This window comes from Genypterus blacodes, unplaced genomic scaffold, assembly GCF_046128005.1.
Source record: "Genypterus blacodes isolate CSIRO-AG114 ecotype Tasmania unplaced genomic scaffold, CSIRO-AGI_Gbla_v1 ptg000340l_1, whole genome shotgun sequence".
Taxonomy (NCBI): domain Eukaryota; kingdom Metazoa; phylum Chordata; class Actinopteri; order Ophidiiformes; family Ophidiidae; genus Genypterus; species Genypterus blacodes.
The window spans coordinates 18,094-35,594 of record NW_027467125.1 but is presented as its reverse complement, the minus strand read 5'-3'; the positions used below and the strand labels follow the sequence as shown (position 1 = coordinate 35,594).

At 47.2% G+C, this 17,501-nt stretch overlaps 2 protein-coding genes across 2 annotated transcripts; one reads left to right on the top strand and one right to left on the bottom strand.

The window, feature by feature from the left end:
- The first annotated feature begins 225 nt into the window (after positions 1-225).
- LOC142988654 (uncharacterized) lies at positions 226-8,074 on the top strand. The gene is made up of 9 exons (XM_076137889.1): positions 226-760; positions 850-962; positions 1,884-2,172; positions 2,270-2,400; positions 2,936-3,230; positions 3,370-3,500; positions 3,881-4,175; positions 4,264-5,445; positions 6,158-8,074. The coding sequence occupies exons 1-9, from the start codon at positions 584-586 to the stop codon at positions 6,824-6,826; spliced, it is 3,282 nt and encodes a 1,093-aa protein (XP_075994004.1). The 5' UTR covers positions 226-583; the 3' UTR covers positions 6,827-8,074.
- A 4,342-nt stretch (positions 8,075-12,416) lies between these two features.
- Positions 12,417-16,822, bottom strand: LOC142988648 (transcriptional activator protein Pur-alpha-like). The gene has a single exon (XM_076137883.1). The coding sequence runs from the start codon at positions 16,781-16,783 to the stop codon at positions 15,938-15,940; it is 846 nt and encodes a 281-aa protein (XP_075993998.1). The 5' UTR covers positions 16,784-16,822; the 3' UTR covers positions 12,417-15,937.
- Positions 16,823-17,501: the final 679 nt, after the last annotated feature.

Below are 17,501 nucleotides of genomic sequence, written 5' to 3'. Positions count from 1 at the left end.
CAGTATTTGTGGACTTGACTCGGCGCTACCTCGTTACTCTTCGCAGCTACAATGTCGCATTTCAAGTAACTCCCTCCATTTTCCCACAGGTTTCCCCACCGAACATTCGACCACCATGATGTGATTGGTCAATAGCGTCAAACCGTTTCCTTGGTTTCGCATGAATATGTATGTATAGTTGTAGATTCGTAAACATAACTCGACCCCTCACCCTGAAAATGATAAACTTCCGGAGCGGTTCCTGCTACTTCTTCCGTTTTTCCCTAAACGCTCCTTTACTGCGCGTCTTGTTGTCGAATCTCGGGTGGGAGGAAACAGCGCCACCTTGACCTTTACCCGTAAAACGCACAAATTTTGAAGGAATGCAGGTCGGGAAAAGTCTTTCCGTTCACCGCACAGCCTTATGGGAAATGAAGTCAAAAACAAACATTCATCACAAAACGCTCCTCGGCTTTGCCTTGAAATTGCACAAATACCATTTTCCGTTTGGTGCGAAATTCGCAAATGTGTAAACAACTCTTGCGGTCTCACCCGTGCTAACGCCGCCGCACCGGGCAGCTAAGCTAGCGGCGCCGCGGCTCAGATGGCGCTGGAGAGCCGCAGCACAGAGCCGGAGCCGTGGCCCTATCTGGCTACATTCGTCACGCTGAAGTACTCAACTGACAAGACGCACACGTTTGAGTGCAACCTGTGCAAACCAAAGATGAAGACGCTCTCCACCTCCAAGACGTCCAACACCAACCTAAAGACGCACATCCAGGTGAGTAGCTAGCTATGTTAGGTAGTTAGGTAGTAGCTTGTTTGTAAACAGCAGACGCCGCGATGGTTTCCTTGTGATTGTGTTTCCAGAGGATGCACCCCGCTCAGATGGCGGAGCTGCGGGGAATGTTGAAGCAGAGAAAGAAACTTTCGACCTCAAGCAGCGAGGAGGGCAGCTGGGCAGCAGAGGGAGCGAGCAGCAGGTCAGAGCCGCGAGGAGTGGACATGTCAGAGAAATGGAACACACCCCAGAGAGAAACACGCTCAGATCCCCTCATCATCAAACATTCTGCGTCTCAGCTTTGACTAAAACTGTACATTTATTATTGCGCGTGTAGTAGCTTCACAGTAGACCGCTACTTTAGCTCAGGAGCTTTAAGTGTAGGTAACTACTAAAACAAGTAGCTTTGCTGTAGCTTCCCCGTTCATTCTGCTCCTGAGGCTGAATTCATGGAAGATTTTGGGGAGAGAGGTGTTTTCTGACTCAGCAGCAGAAGTTTAGTGAGCAGAGAGAGCAGGAGGACGGATCTATCAGACCAGAACTGCTGAAGGTCCAGTGTTTACCTGTGAGGTCCTCATACAGAGTCACTCCTTAGTCCACAGGACAATCATACAGCATAATCAACTCACTGTATGAGAACATATGGGCTTGGACGTTATGATAATAAAAATGTGAAATATTCTCCTGTCTATGATGACTGAAGCCCCAATCTGACTGTAAACTCCACAGATCAGAACTGATGATAAACAGAAAAGTCTGTTTAGCATCAGCTGAATGATTCATTTATGAATCATTTACCCAAGTTGTTTCCGTTCTCTGTCTGATCACACGTTTGTTGTTCCGATGGCGGTGACGCAGGTCTCTGTCAGAGCAGCTGGGCCACATCGATCCAATCAGAAACAGATTTCCAGTAAAGGGCCACCTGTGTCTGATCACTGAGGATACGCTTTTGTTTCCTCACTCAAGCCGCCTCAAACACCAGTTTCTGGAATATCTAAGATCAGGGACTTGATTGATTTCACACATGCTGGTCATGGAGCAAAGACCGAACACATAAGAGCTTCCTGCCTTTGCCGAGTGACCCTCTGTCTACCCTTTGACCTTTTCTTTCTCTACCTATTAGGTCTGTTTGCCTGTTCTGCCAGCCTCCCTTGTTACTAAGCATGAAAAGCGAGGAGGCCTCCTCTCCAGCTGTACAGACGGTGTTACAGAGAGCAGGCAGGACAGAGATGGAGCCTGGAGAGGAAGAGGCCTGCAGGGACCAGGAGCCATGGCCGTATCTGTCCAGGTTCATGAGTCTGAAATACTCTACTGACAAAAGCTACACATTTGAGTGTAACCTGTGCAAACCAAAAGTGAAAACACTCTCCACTTCAAAGACGTCCAGCACGAATCTAAGGACGCACATTCAGGTGATTTCTCTCCTTCTCTTTTTATTACAGAACATTTGCTCATTAGTCTGCAAACATCAGCTTGCTGTCGGGTTCTTATCATTGTTTGTATTTTCAGAGGATGCATCCAGATAAAATGTTGGAGCTTCGTGTAATGCAGCTACAAAAAAAGAAGCTTTCCCCCTGCAGCAGTGAGGACGCCTCCTGGGCAGCGGTGCAGATGGAGGCGGACATGTCGGGCAGCAGCAGGTCAGAATCAGGACGACTGCAAGGGAGGCGCATGCAGGTCTGAGAGCAAAGACCACGTCTATCAACACCAATCACACCTTGGTTTAGATACTGCAGAAAGAAATGTTCTCAGATGACTGATGATTGCTGTCTCCATTTTTTGGATAGAGTAAAACGAGACAAATATTTGATATTGCTCCTTGAAGTAGCCTCAATGTAGTTAGCTACTTTTTTTCTCAAGAGTGTAGCTTACTACTTTATTAGTGCAGTAGCTTTACTACAGCTTACCAACTGTATAACATGAGTAGCTTATACCTTTTGAAAAGCTACTGTCAAAGTAGCTTTGCAGTCACTGCTCATGTGTCGCAGAGGCAAAAGATTGGCCGGGAACCTTTTACAATATAAGAGGAAAGTCTGTGGCTTGGTCCTCAGAGTGTCTTAAGTTATTTTGTTGCCACTTTGTCTGAGCTGCTCACTGTAGTGCTCAGCTGCTCTTCCTGCCTTTGCCCGTTGACCCTTTGCCTGCCCTTTGACCTTTTCTTTCTCTACCTATTAGGTCTGTTTGCCTGTTCTGCCAGCCTCCTTTGTTACCAAGTATGAAAAGCGAGGAGGCCTCCCCTCCAGCTGTACAGACGGTGTTACAGAGAGCAGGCAGCAGCAGGTCAGAGATGGAGCCTGGAGAGGAAGATGCCTGCAGGGACCAGGAGCCATGGCCGTATCTGTCCAGGTTTATGAGTCTGAAATACTCCACTGACAAAAGCTACACGTTTGAGTGTAACCTGTGCAAACCCAAAGTGAAAACACTCTCCACTTCAAAGTCTTCTAACACTAATCTAAAGACGCACATTCAGGTGAGTAAACTAGCGTGAGCCGTCTCTACTGCGGTATGTTTGCTTGGTAGCTAGCAAGTCATCTCTTTTATTAACAAACATTAGCTTGGTGGCAAACATCAGCTTGCTGTTGTGTTCTTATGATTGTTTGTATTTTCAGAGGATGCATCCAGATACAATGTTGGAGCTTCGTGTAATGCAGCTACAAAAAAAGAAGCTTTCCCCCTGCAGCAGTGAGGACGCCTCCTGGGCAGCGGTGCAGATGGAGGCGGACATGTCGGGCAGCAGCAGGTCAGAATCGGACATCAGCAAGGAAAGCAGAGGCGTCGACCATAAAACACATGTCCACACTCCTAAATCATCCAGTTACTGTTATGGTTTAGCTCAGAAAGAAAGATTCTCTGAGTACTTTTAAACACTGTTCACACCATTCTTCCTGTCATTTACTTTTAGATGAAAACAGCACATGTGTTTAATATTTCCACCTTAAGTAGCTCTTATTTAGTTAGCTACATTTTCTCAGGGGCTTATATTGAAGAAAACTACTATATTCAGAAAAGCCTGGTGCTAGCTCAACTACTCTAAACCATGAGTATCCGTAGCTTTAGTCCTTCTTGCCTTTGCCTGGTGACCCTTTTGCCTTCTGACCCTTTCGTTTTTCTTCCTCTCAGGTCTGTTTGCCTGTTTGGCCAGCCTACGTTGTTAACAACAATAAAAAGCGAGGAGGCCTCCTCTCCGGCTGTACAGACGGTGTTACAGAGAGCAGGCAGCAGCAGGACAGAGATGGAGCCTGGAGAGGAAGAGGCCTGCAGGGACCAGGAGCCATGGCCGTATCTGTCCAGGTTCATGAGTCTAAAATACTCTACTGACAAAAGCTACACGTTTGAGTGTAACCTGTGCAAACCCAAAGTGAAAACACTCTCCACTTCAAAGTGGTCCAACACGAATCTAAGGATGCACATTCAGGTGAGTAGCTAACATTCATTGCTTGTTAGCTAGCTAGTCGGCTAAAATGAGCTTGGTGGTGTTTACTTATGATTGTCTTTATTTTCAGAGGATACATCCATGTAGAATGGAGGAGCTGCGGATAATGCAGCAGAGAAAAAGAAAGCTTTCATCTTCCAGCAGTGAGGAGGCTTCAGGAATATCACGTCCATTTCATCTAATGAGAGATGGGACGTCGGTGTCCCAGGCAAAGTTTGACAGACTGATTCTAAATTTTGTCATTGAGGGACTTCATCCTCTCAGGGTTGTTGAACGACCAGAATTCCAAGAATTATTCAGGGAGGTGTTGCCCTCAAAGCAGTTAATGACCAGAAAGACATTAGTCAGACTGCTAGAAGAGGAGTTCACCTCCATGAAGGCAAACTTGTGTAGAACTCTATCTGAGCAAGGACTTCTGGCCACGACTACAGATGCATGGTGTGTAGATCAGAAGAACTACCTGGGAGTCACGGCACACTGGATAGACCCGGTCACTCTTACCGTCTCCTCTGGGGCTTTAGCTTGTCGTAGGATCAAGGAGAGCCACACTGCTGATGTTCTGGCAAGGACGCTTGAGAGCATCCATAGGGACTTCGGGATCCAAGGCAAAGTGATCTTGACCACGACAGACAATTGCTCGAACTTCATGAAAGGCTTCAGTGTGTTTGCAGCAGAGCAGGAAGACAGGGAGGAAGTAGAGCTGGACTTCACCAATGCAAATGTTCTTCTCAGTGAAACAGAAAACGAGGATGACTACCACCTCCCAGCCTTTTCTGTGTATGAATCAGAGGAGGAAGAGGGGGAGGAGGACGAGGAAGAAGATGTTGAAGAGCAGGTTGAGTTTGCCGATTTGACTTCTATTCTTGGTGAGATACAAAATGAAGATGGCTACCACCTTCCACCCCACCAGCGCTGTGCCTGCCATACACTTCACTATGTTGCAACTGAAGATGCTGAGGGAGCAGCAACAGACGCCGCCTTTAGGAAGATCTCCAGGACGACCCTCATAAAATGTCAGAACCTGTGGAACAAGCAGAGCAAAAGCACTCAAGCAACTGCCATCATAAAAGATTCCTTTGGATGCAAGCTGGTTTTACCAAACGTGACGGGTTGGAATTCCACCTATAAGGCAATGGAGTGTCTGAAAGGTTGCATCGAGGTGAAAACAAAGCACCTTCATGATGTTTGTGACAGGTTGGACCTCCCACAGCTGAAGCCAGCAGAGATGACCTTCATCAAAGAATACGTCATGGTGAGTGATACAGCTAACTGAGGTCCGTTTCCAGGTGAACCCGTCTACAGTTTGTTCCAGGTGAGAACATATTTGTACCACGGTCCAGACAAAAGGGGGAACCTGGACCAATTCAATCAATTGGAAGGAAACATAAAAAGCCTGATGCATTTTAAAATGTCGAGCGAGGAAGGATTTGAGAGAACAACCCAACGTTCGCACATTTGCTGCATGGTCAGCAGGGTTTACTGCCATAAAGTGAGACTTTGTGACATTGCAATGCAGTGAGTGTTAGGAAACATGAATGAGTGCACTTGTGCTGCCAGAGGTTTCAGCTAATCACCCCACAGTTTGCTTTGATGTGATGTGAAAACCGGCTGAACCTCTAATGAAAGCAATAAATTAACTAGTTGTGTCAGACGAGGTGAGAAAAGGACTTTAAATACTATAAAGATGGAGTTTCCTGTAGTTGCGTCCCACTGAGGGTCGTTAGTGGTGGAGTTGGAGCTTGTAGAGAATCCTTCTAACCCTGTCAGGTTAATCCCAAGTATCCAGAGCACTCCAAACAAAGCAAGCTAGATAATTGTGTGTGTGATGTAATGGTCTTATAATAAAGCTTGTAATATGCATATGTGGAAAGAAGTGATGCAGGCTGAGGGAAGGATGTGTGTGTGCTGTCTTCCTCAGTTTAATGCAGCTTGCTTGTCTCTGTTATCTCTGTCTGTTGTCTCAGGTTATGGGTCCAGTGTCCAAGGCTCTAGATGTTCTCCAATCAGACAACATGAAGTATCTGGGAATCTTGGCGCCGACAGTTGCCGTTCTTCTTGACAATCTACAGAGGCTGAAGCACAGCGGTCTACAGACCTGCGCCCCTTTAGTGGACTCCATCCTCAGAGGCGTAGAAACAAGATTCAGTTACCTCTGTGGCAAAAAGTATCTCATGGCAACAGCTTTGCATCCTATGTTCCGCCTGGCGTACATACCACATGAGCAAAGGGATGACATCATCTCCAGTCTAAAACAGGAGCTGCAGGAACTTCCAGACAGCAGCTTTCCAGATGCTGCTAACCCAGTAGAGGAAGAGGAGGTTAATGTTGGAGGAGATGCTGTCACAGCCTACTTCTCCAGGCGGCAGGTCAGGATCATGGATGAAGTGGACAGCTTTCTTCTCTCCTCTGCAACCTCGCCCGTCACTGCTTTTCAGAATTTACCAAAAATGAAGCGGCTCTTCATCAAGCACAATACCGGCATTCCTGCAGGTCCCGCCTGTGAGCGCTTGTTCAGCGTTGGGAAAGACATTTTCTTGCCGAAGCGAAGTTGCCTCTCCAATAACAATTTTGAGAAAGTTCTGATGTGTCGCCTTAACAAGAGCTTCTGCTTCACCTCGCTCAGTGAAACATAAACCGCTCGATAATCATTCAAATTCATAAGCCTCCTTTTTGTTCTTACAATTGTTTGTAGCAAAATTTGCCTTTCTTTGTGGTCACAATCCGTCAGATAATTTATGAAAAAGATACGCACCAATACCAAAGCACAGGTTAGACGACCAATGATCAAGAACATCTGCTCTACATGCCGTCCTTGTTGCCCCTTGAAGTAGCTTCAGTTTAGGTTGCTACGTTTCCCTCAGCAGCTTGTTGTGTTGCCAATCACTGTATCAATAGAGTAGCTTTGCCACAGCTTAACTACTTTACAACATGCAGGTTGTAGCTTAGAGAACCATTTGAAAGTAGCCCAATACTTTTCAATGCCTATTAATTTGAATATCCTTGAATTATTTGTACATTAAACTCAGACACAATGGACGACAATTAGACACATCCGTACCATTCTGCAGACGCGAACAGTATGGATTTTTAGGTGTAATAAAATTAGACCGGAGATTCCAGGGTTCATACGGGTGCTGGAGATCCTTAACAATGCTTCAGCATCCAAGCAAAAACCTTGAAAACACCATATTGTATTATTGTAATATTGATTTGCTATCTGGTTGAATAATTAACTTCTATGTTGTACAAGAAAAAATGTCCTAAAAATACCAGTGTAGCCAAAATGAACCCACATTGATTTATTTTCCAACAGTCCATGTCTTGGCTAAGGAAAGAGCAAGAAAGGTAAAATTCTCACCCCAATTTTTCAAATATTTTTGAACAGTAGCAGTTTCATTTATTTGCATTTCCAAATTGTATCTGTAGGAGGCGTGGCTGCTCAGACCTTGAGCGTAGTAGAACTGCTCATTCAAGATCCTGACCCCAATGTCAAAGCTGAGTCCTCACTGACCAAGCTGGTCAAAGAGAGCAGATTGGATGAGATCTTTAGTGTCCATCTGAAGGACCTGATGGAGTCTGACTACCCTTGGTGGTGGTATTGGAAGTTGCCCTGCTTGGTGGAGTAAGTAGACACTCCCAGTTAAGAGAGCGAGCAGGAGTCAAAATGTCAAAGCTTGCATCCAGATGTCGCCCTTTATCCTCTCATGCTGGAACAAGAGCTGAAGATGAACATGAGGACTGACGAAGCTGGAGAGGAGTTCTCCAGCTGTCTCCTGGACTTGGTGGAAGGCAATAAAATGTGATGCTTCAGTAAAATCTTATTCTGCTTCATAATCCTCTCCTGTGGAAATGTGGTTAATAAAGAAGCATGCCCCACCTTCCCCGTGTGTGTGTGTCATTGTCTCATTCTGTCACTCTCTCTTTTTATCAAATTGCAAACGCAGCATCTACATGACACATTAAGGTTTTGGTCAAAATTCCAATGAAAAGCCCAAATCCTGGACAAGGAAGGAGTGAGGAATCTCAAATATCAGACACAGCATCCAGGCTGCAATGGCGTCAATCGGTGTGAATTTAAGCACCTGGAGAAAGAACACAAACCCACTGTGTCTGATCACACTGCTCCTCCTCTCTACCTCTCATCCTTACTGGTGAACCTTCAGAAGCCTGGAGCGCTGCAGGATACAGGATCCACAGAAGATTGTTTGTTCCCTTAACATACACTGCCTGGCCACCTGGATTTAACTAGGTCTAGGTCTAGGTCTAGGTTCAGCAACATTATGTGCCCAAAGAATGAGGTCAGCTGACTACCTGAATATACTGAATGACCAGATTATTCCATCAATGGATTTTTTCTTCCCTGATGCCACAGGCATATTCCAAGATGACAATGCCAGGATTCATCGGGCTCAGATTGTGAAAGAGTGGTTCAGGGAGCACGAGACATCATTTCCACACATGGATTGGCCACCACAGAGTCCAGACCTTAACCCCATTGAGAATCTTTGGGATGTGCTGGAGAAGGCTTTGCGCAGTGGTCCGACTCTTCCATCATCAATCAATCATCAATCATCATCAATCATCATTATCATCATCATCAATCAATCATCAATCATCAATCAATCAACAAAATATTAGAGTGTGTGACCTTTTTTTTTAAGGTGGCGACTTTTTTTTGGCCAGGCAGTGTATTTGTGCAGTGTTTGTGGTTTGTTGCATTGTTGCGTGTGGCGCACGCTCACACAGACAGCTGATAGGAGAACACGCCATCAGAAAGCTTACAGGATTACTACTTCAATCCAGCATGTTACATTTCCAGTTTACTTGTTCACAAGGTTACTGGATTTGAGGAAACTTTGGTGGCAAGTTCACATCAAACGCTCCAACTTTTACTAAAAGAATGTCAGTTACATAAACTTCCCCCCAAATTATGAAATTGTTTGTAAAACCACCGCAGTATGACATCATCAAACTCCTCAATCCTGTGTCCAGAGCTCCTCCCACCTAACAACACCAGACATGATTGACAATTGAGGAAAAGGCTTGTTGGTGTTTTTACCATATCATATTCCATCAGTAGGAGGCGCTACAGACACATATTGTCCACAGAATGCTCAATGTATGGATTCTAATCAAGTTTTTCAGCAAATTCAATGTACAAAGTGATGTACTGTAGCTTTAAATGAGTCAGGATTGGCTGTGTGTCTATTGTAGCAATACATTGCGTCATATTCAGTCATTTGTTTTTAGTTTTCCTTTAATTCCATTCTTTTTCTGGATTTTCCCCTTTGTCCTCTCCCAGTTCTGTCCGGCGGGCTCCGTGGCTCTCACAGCCCCGGTCCCTGTCAGACCAGGGTGGGATGCAGACGGTCACGCGTCACCTCTGCTACACGTGAGCTCCACACCCACCTGGCATTTCTTCCCAGAGCAGCCAGTCTGACAAGAAGGCGGGCACTCTAGAAATCTATCCCATACATAAGAATCTGGAGGAAGCATTGACAGAGAAAACTATGAAAACCGACAAGTTAAACGTGTTTATGGTTCTGTACTACAGTCATATTAGCACAAAGCTGAGAAACATGAGGCACCATCTCTGACGTGAGGCACCAATCACATGCTTGTTGTTCCCCGTGTTTAGCCTCCTGATCCAGTCATACTTCTTGGAAGGATCAGGCGAGCTGAGTGCTAAGGAGTCAGGACTTTCACTCAGATTCAGAGACAGGGACGTGTGGAATGACTTTTTATTGCGCGATTAGTCATTTTTCAGACGACAAGGCTCCCTCAAACATTAAAACAAAACAGCAATGTACAAAACAGCACACTTTTCTCTTTTTTTGTTGCCATCAACGGAAATTTAATAAGGTAGTGAGAGTACATAACAGAAAGTAATGAAGTGTGAGGACGCGAGTTATGATGATGTGGAGATGTATCGGATGAGTTTTGATGTCAAAGCAAAGTAAGCACCATTGTCATGTAGTCAGGAAAGGCCATACTTCAGTCAGAAATATTCTAGAAGGGGGCGAGGAGAGATTAAACATGATACAAGAGGGTTATCACAGTTTTCAGACATTTTTACCAACTAAAAAAAAGAACAATATCGGTGTAGCACTACTTTATCATGCAATTTACTTTAGTAAACCTTCTGACACACAGACAAAATATACTTCAATAAGTAGAACTTAATACATCTCTGTCCAGCAATAGTCACAAAGCCTGTAATTTATACTCTTTGAATGTGAGATCCCTATCAAAAATAATATGCAGATTTGTATTTTTCTTAATATATCTAAAGTGCAAGTATTTATCCATTTTATTCAATGCTTTCTGTAAGTATAAAATACAAAGGAAAAAAACAGCAATATGTTTTTCCTGTTTACATGTTATATTTTTCTGAAAGGAGGAGCATCATATATAACAAACCATATATATATATATAGTATATACACACACACACACGCCACAGATAAAATATTTTTGAAAGATACAACATATTATCTCATATGGGGATGATAAAGGGATTTAGACCAAACGGTGACATGGGATATGTTCATTGTGCATTGAGCCCCACCCCTTTAAATCTAGGATCCATTCCCCAGCATCCTTAAACATCTTAAAGAACGTCTTTAGAATTATACACAACAGTAGCCTGTACAATCTGCAAACACGATGGACCCTAGTTGTGTGCAAACAGAAGACATGCTGAATGAGCTCCTCTGTCAGTGGTTTGTGATGAGTCATAGTGCTTGGCTTTGACCAGAGGCTGTGATTGGCTGTGTGATTAACCAGGAACTCTGAATGGCCAATGAGAGACTGCAACACTGAAACCAGGAAAGGAGCAGATTTGGTTTTCTGGAACACCTCATGGAAGTTTAGTGGGGTTTCAGCTCTTCTCTAGTTTGGTGGAGGCGGGCAGCAGCCGCCACCGCCGCCGCCACCGCCCGGGTTTAATTTGTGGAAGTTTGCTTTTAGAAGCCGCGAGCGCGTGGCCACAACATGAATAATCGCTGCGTGCGAGACGGGAGGAACTGACGGACACGTGGAGCCGTCGTGGGAATCCCAGCTTGAGTTTCATGCAACAAGTGCCTGCTGAAGCTTTTATTTTGAAAGGAATGGTCAGTCCGCTTCGGAGTAAATGAGCGCTGAAGCAACAACAGGCGAATTCCTACGATGGCGACCACCGCTTCAGAAATCGAAAGCAAACGGAGCAAAGACGCGTCCGGACCGTTGATGCGTTACAGAAACACTAACACTAATAAACCCCCGCCTGCTTAGCATTTAACATCCCAGTCCCAGAAATGAATGACTGTGTGATGTGGGTCCAACATGGCCGCCAAGGTCCCCAGAGGCCGAGCTCTGCTGAACCCAGACCAGGCGCCTCAGTTAAATCACAACGAGCCGTCTCACTGCAGGACCGAGTTACACTTTCTGTGTCCGCAGAGACGCGAGGGTCTGCGTTTGGTCAATTTCATCAGGTGGTCACTTGGCTTAATGTCCGGGTGTGGGAGGGAATGGGAACGTGAGCAGGCAGAAGTGGGTCAAAGTTTACTGGGGAAAAGCGGCGATGTTGCTCTGCTGCTCTCTGGCTTCATTAAGCCCCAAGACAAATGTCGTCTCCTCCAGGGTGGGGTGGGGGGGTGGGGGGGGCACGGGGGCCCCCCGCAGTTCAAACACCACATGCATGCTCAATAAACTGGAACTGGTCCCGTACAAGTTTCCACGACCCCAAACTGGAACTCGGGGAGCTACGTGGCGCACACAGACCCCAAAACAGCGTTTACACACAGCTGACTGCACAATCAGCGGGCGCCATGCCTGCAACCATCTTAAAGCATCATTTGGCCTTCACAAAACTCACAACCGTGGCTGTAGCACCTGATGATCAGGGTCTCTGACAAAATGTCTTCAACCCTTACAATGTGCCTTTCAAAGAGAGAGACGCTGTGCTAGAACGTTCCCCAACATTTGGCCATTAGATCAAGAGAAAGCGTGAGAGAGGAAGCGTCGGCTCTCCAGTCCTCTGTAGCGTGAACCTTCAAAGGCCTAAATTCAATCAAGCTAAAGCTAGAACACTTTGGGAACGGGAGCTGTATCACAACAGAAAGCCCAGACTCATGCTGAACTGGAGTTGAACCCGTTGACCTCTAAATGTGCTTCGCTGGGCTCAGAGTCCTCGCTGGCGTAAAACGTGCATTTAATGGAAATGGGCTTTTTACAATCCACAGGGCAGAGAGAGGAAACGCAACGAGACGTTTCCTGTTCCTCTCCAAATCAGCCGGGTCAGTAAGTGACGGGAGGCCGGCGTGTGTGCGTGTGTGCGGCCCTGCAGTGTGGTGCCAGGCGTCATCAGGCCTTTCACCATCACTGAGACCAACCGGGCTAAAGAACTAAACGGGTCTTCTGGAACTTATTTCTTGGCTTTATTTAGGAATGAGAGAGAGAGAGAGAGAACTTCCTGTCAGCGCAGGTGAATCAGCCACCTGACATGACTGTACCAACACTGACATCTCTCCAGCTGAGGCCTCTGATGCTGGCTTCACATGTTGGCAGTAGAAAGAAAGCTGGAAGTTTGATTCTTTTCAATCAGAGGACAGAGAACATCCTGCTGGAGACGCTGTGGACAGTCAGGGGTTAAACTTTCAGCTATAAAGACAAACTGAGTCTTGATTTCTTTGTGATGTTGATGGATTCCAAACATCTGCTTCACTTTTTAGTTCAACAGAATCATTATGGTGATAATCGTACCCAAACACCGGGAGGAGCAGATCAACCATCAACATGTGAATCCAGCATTGAGCTGCACTGTCCTTCCCCTTCATGCCAGCTAGGTGGCGCTGCGCTCTAAAGGACCAGTGTGTGAGGGAACACGGCCGTATAGATGAAGCTGCGTTGAAGCCGACGGGGAAACGAACGACTCGGAGCTCCGATTGTCCACAAACGCCTCGACGAAATTTAGAGGTCAATGGGGTCAAAGCGAAGGTACGGCTACCAGTCAGACTGAGCGTGAGCGGAGACTCGAACTCGGGACCCGGACGTGTATTTAAGCTTGGTTGATGATTTGAGAGCTGGAAAAGAGGAGCAGACTGAGATCGGCGTCTGTCCACATCAGGGGAACACTGGGACAACAATAACAACAACAACAACACACTCCTCTGTCCTGCCCATCGCAATCTCCACGCTGACAAAAGCACACAGGTCCAATCCTTGGCGCTCGCTTCACCTGTTTGGCGAGATGAAGGTCACACACAGACTCCAAACACACAGGATCCTGGCTTCAAATGACAGGAGGCCTTGTGCGGTTCTAGACACTATTCAAAATACTTTAGGGGCCTCCCAAACACTCAAATAGCAACAAGAGGCCTTCGACAGGGGGAGACTGTGTGTGTGTGTGTGTGTGTGTGTGTGTGTGTGTGTGTGTGTGTGTGTGTGTGTGTGTGTGTGCACGTCAGACACACTGGACCCAAGATACTATTCAAATTCAGCATTGGCCACTGCAGAGGAGCCGACATTGGAGACAGAGGATCTGGACTGTCTGTCTGTGTTTATGTGTGTGTGTGGTGGTGGGGGGGGGGGAGAAGAGGGGAGAGGACTCTTCTCCGGGGCGACTCGACTCCATAGGGGGACGTAAAACACCCAAACTAGTCTAGCGCACTGATAGACGAGGCAGCCTACTGCTTACAGGACGCCACAGGAAAACACCTCACGACTAATCCCACTTTTTTTTCACTTGAGAGCAAAGTGCTGCAGAAGAACGACTTCACATTTCGGTAATATAACGCAGATTCATCAACCTCATCGTCATGCTTTCAAATATCTACTGATCACATAGCCTGTACACGTTTTCCTCTTTTAATAGTCTGTACACGTGACACCGTGCCGTAATTGGCACGTCCACAATATTGCACACTAATATGAGATGTCCTACACCGGTCAGCGGCTTCCTCTCTGCCTGGGAGGGGGAACACCCGACATTGTTTGGACAACATTACGCAGAAGAGAAAACTTTGAAAAAAAAGAAGAGCATCAGAGTAACAATAATGCAAAAGTAAGGTAAAGTGAGCGGCGAGGCCCCGGAGGAGCGACCGCGGGGCTGTAGCACCATAAAGAGATAGATACTGCCTGGGCCCCGCACCACCAGGCCCCCCTCAGACTGACTGCATGAGACCGGCCCCACACCGGCCCGGCTGGCTGGCTGCTCCTTTACGGCATCCATCTTGACTCTGACAATTAACCTCACCCAGCCACTCCGGGTTCTGATTCTAGTTGTTAGGGTTTAAGGTTGCCCGTCTCTAGATTAACCCTCCACGCTGCAACAGAAGGTGCAGCTGCATCCCAGATCGCTGTCCTTCACCAGAGAGACACAGCTCCGCTCTGTGGGAAGCCGCCCCGGCCAGGGCTGCCGCTAGGGATTCTGAGCTCCGGGGGGGGGGGGGGGGGGGGGAGGTCAGATGCAACACTGGGGCACCGTGCCTCAGAAACACACAACACCGCCTCACCTTCCTGCGTCTGACCCTCAGCGCTCCTTCAGGTGTCGCCCCCTCCTTCATGCTCCATGCACCAACCACGTGCAAACCCCGCAGACCCGGTGAGTCTAGAGTTTTGCCTACATATCAGCACTCGTAAATGAAAACATACAGCGGCCGAGGTCACAGACCATCCACGTGAGAACACGTAAACGAGTGGAGTGTATAAGGCACGGGTCGTAATGACGTCAGAGAGGATGCGTTGCCTCGCCGCGCTGCTGACGCTTCCCATTTTTTTAGTTTTTTCTGAATTTTCTGCGCCTTGCGCTCCTACAAGTGGACCTTATGCACCCCCCCCCCCCCCTCCCCCCCAGAGGAAAAAACAACGAAGAAACCAAAAAAAACTTAACCCACAGAAAACGTGGGCACCTTAATAAGGATTTTTACAGCTGATTCACAAAATCATAATTAGTACATCTAAGTTAGCACTTTTTTCATTTCTATGGACATGGTGCAAAAGGGTTGATATTCAATATAGCTGAGAGATAAATGTCTATCCCGTCCGTTTGAGGCTCATTCTTTTGGAGTTTCAGCCTCTGAGGGCAGACAGACACGCTTCCTCTATGTTTAAGGTCAAATCAAAGACTAAGAACCTACTTACTGCCACACGTCTGTTCAGACTGGAGCCTACACGCATGCTGACAGGTGTTTACAGGCCTGTAGTGCGGAGAGTCATACACTTTAGAGCGCTTTCATATTTATTCTGCGTACCTTTACAATAAACTATACATCTGGTATCAGGTTTTGGTTTCATAAAGTCCATAATATATTTCTCTTTGTGCTGATGTCAAATGTTGGTTCTACATGAAGACCGTGTGTCCTTTTACATAACAGACCTCTGTGGTTAGTTTGGATTCAATCTTAGTATATTTACCAGTTTGAAAACATTTAAACATTATTTTTTTCTTCGAAATAGCTTTGATGTGTGCAAAATCTGTCATTTTATAGAGATATAAACACTCTGTTCATTGTCATTTAAATCAAGTAGGAAACAGTTCATATCTTACAGTTCATCTCTTGATAGCAGCGGCTGACTGTGACATGGTGGGAAGTGGGGGACATCCAGTACAATGAGCGGGGAGGCAGCGAGGGGCCGCCGTGTCTGTGGAGGTTGTGTGTGTGGGGTGATTCCCTTGGAACTTCTCCTTCTATTTTACAGTTTAAAGTCTCGTTTTCTCTCAGAGTTCGGTTCTGTCTCGCTTGGTTCGTTTCCTAAAATCCACGTCAGTCATCGTCGCCGTCGTCTCCGCCGTGCGGGCCCTCAGGTAGCAGTTCGGAGGCCCGTTTCTCTCTACTCCTCTCCTGGATCTTCCTCATCTCCTCCGCGTATTTACAGAAGGTGTTGCCGAATTTGGACCAGACTTTGCACGGAACCGTGATGGAGTTGCGATACGTGGGCTTCACCTCGCTGACACGCATGAAGACTCCGTACTTGTTGGAGCCCACGTCGAAGAAGAAGCGCTTGTTGTCGACCGTGAGCGACGTGCCCTCCGGGAGCTCCGCCGGCTCCTCGTCCACGCCGTAATCATCGATGAGTTTGGCCAACGCGTCGCGGAACTCGATGAGCCCCTGCGCCGGCAGAGCGATGGTCTGGCCTTGAGCGCTTCCCAATCCGGGCCCCCGATTAACGGTCTGCCGGATCCTCAGGAACCGCCCCCTCTGGTTCTCTTTCAGATCCATGTAATATTTCCGATTCTCCCGCACCAGGAATTCGCTCTTGAGCGCCCGCCGCGGCTCATCCTGCACCATGTCCGGGTTGCTCGGGCCCAGCTGGGCGTAATGTTCGATAAAGTCCCCGAGATAATCGCGGAACTCCACGGCCACCGACATAGAGAGAGTGAGGCGGCTCTTGTTTCCCCCAGCCCCGACCTCGGCTATCTTTAGGAAGCGGCCTTTCACATTCTGCTTCACGTCAAGGTAGAAGCGCTTGTTCTGGATGTCGACGCGCTTGGAGGCGAGCTCCTCAGTGTCGTGCTGCAGCCGGGACATGGCACCCATCGCGCCCGGAGGCAGCGAGCCGGGCCCTGCGGTGGGCCCTCCGTGGTCACTGCCACTGTCTCTATCCGCCATGATGCTGCCTCCCTGCGTTACCTTCCACCGTCTCCCTCTGCCTGCTGCAACCTCGACTGCGCGTCAAGCCTCCGCCGCGCTATCGCGAGACGTGAGGCGGCGGAGGCGCAAATCGAGAGTCGTTTCATCGATTCGATTCTTTTGAGTCCGTTCAACAATGACACTCTTTGACATTAGTTTACTACGGAAGCCAGGGGAGGACACGCAGCCTCCTTTATTCCTCTCCCACAGATATTTGTTTCTTCTTTAATGACACGCAGTGATGTCTCATATATGGGGGCGTGAGGGTATTTCCGGGTTCATACATGTGATCTATGTGTCCCTGCTCCTCTGTCATAGCTCAGCCAGGCTCCTGCTGTACTTTGAGAGTTCTTTATCTATCCAAAAGAAATATTTCATCACAACCAGGAACATCTCTTCAATGTTTCTACAACATCAATCACTCACTGCACAACTTCTCTGATGGTTCCAGTGAATGAGAAGTTCTGCCTGTCTTCATTCTTCATTCTCTCATTCACAAACAACTCTCACCAGGTCCATCAGATGCCACAGACACCGAACTGAAAGGTTCAAATGCAAACGTGTGTATCTGTTATAACTGTCACCAGAGCAGCAGCTGCTCCAGGATCATCATCACTCCATTAGTTCAGCTCACAAGGCAGTGGGAACACAGACTGGTCCTCAGGAGGTTCGTATCTGGGGCCTGTGCGGCTCCCCA

Bases quoted from the DNA above. Each gene is read 5' to 3' on its own strand.
- LOC142988648 (XM_076137883.1), bottom strand. From the start codon at position 16,783: ATGGCGGATAGAGACAGTGGCAGTGACCACGGAGGGCCCACCGCAGGG.
- LOC142988654 (XM_076137889.1), top strand. From the start codon at position 584: ATGGCGCTGGAGAGCCGCAGCACAGAGCCGGAGCCGTGGCCCTATCTG. The intron at 963-1,883 runs GTCAGAGCCGCG...TCTACCTATTAG, and splicing joins GCAGAGGGAGCGAGCAGCAG to GTCTGTTTGCCTGTTCTGCC. The intron at 3,501-3,880 runs GTCAGAATCGGA...TCTTCCTCTCAG, and splicing joins GACATGTCGGGCAGCAGCAG to GTCTGTTTGCCTGTTTGGCC.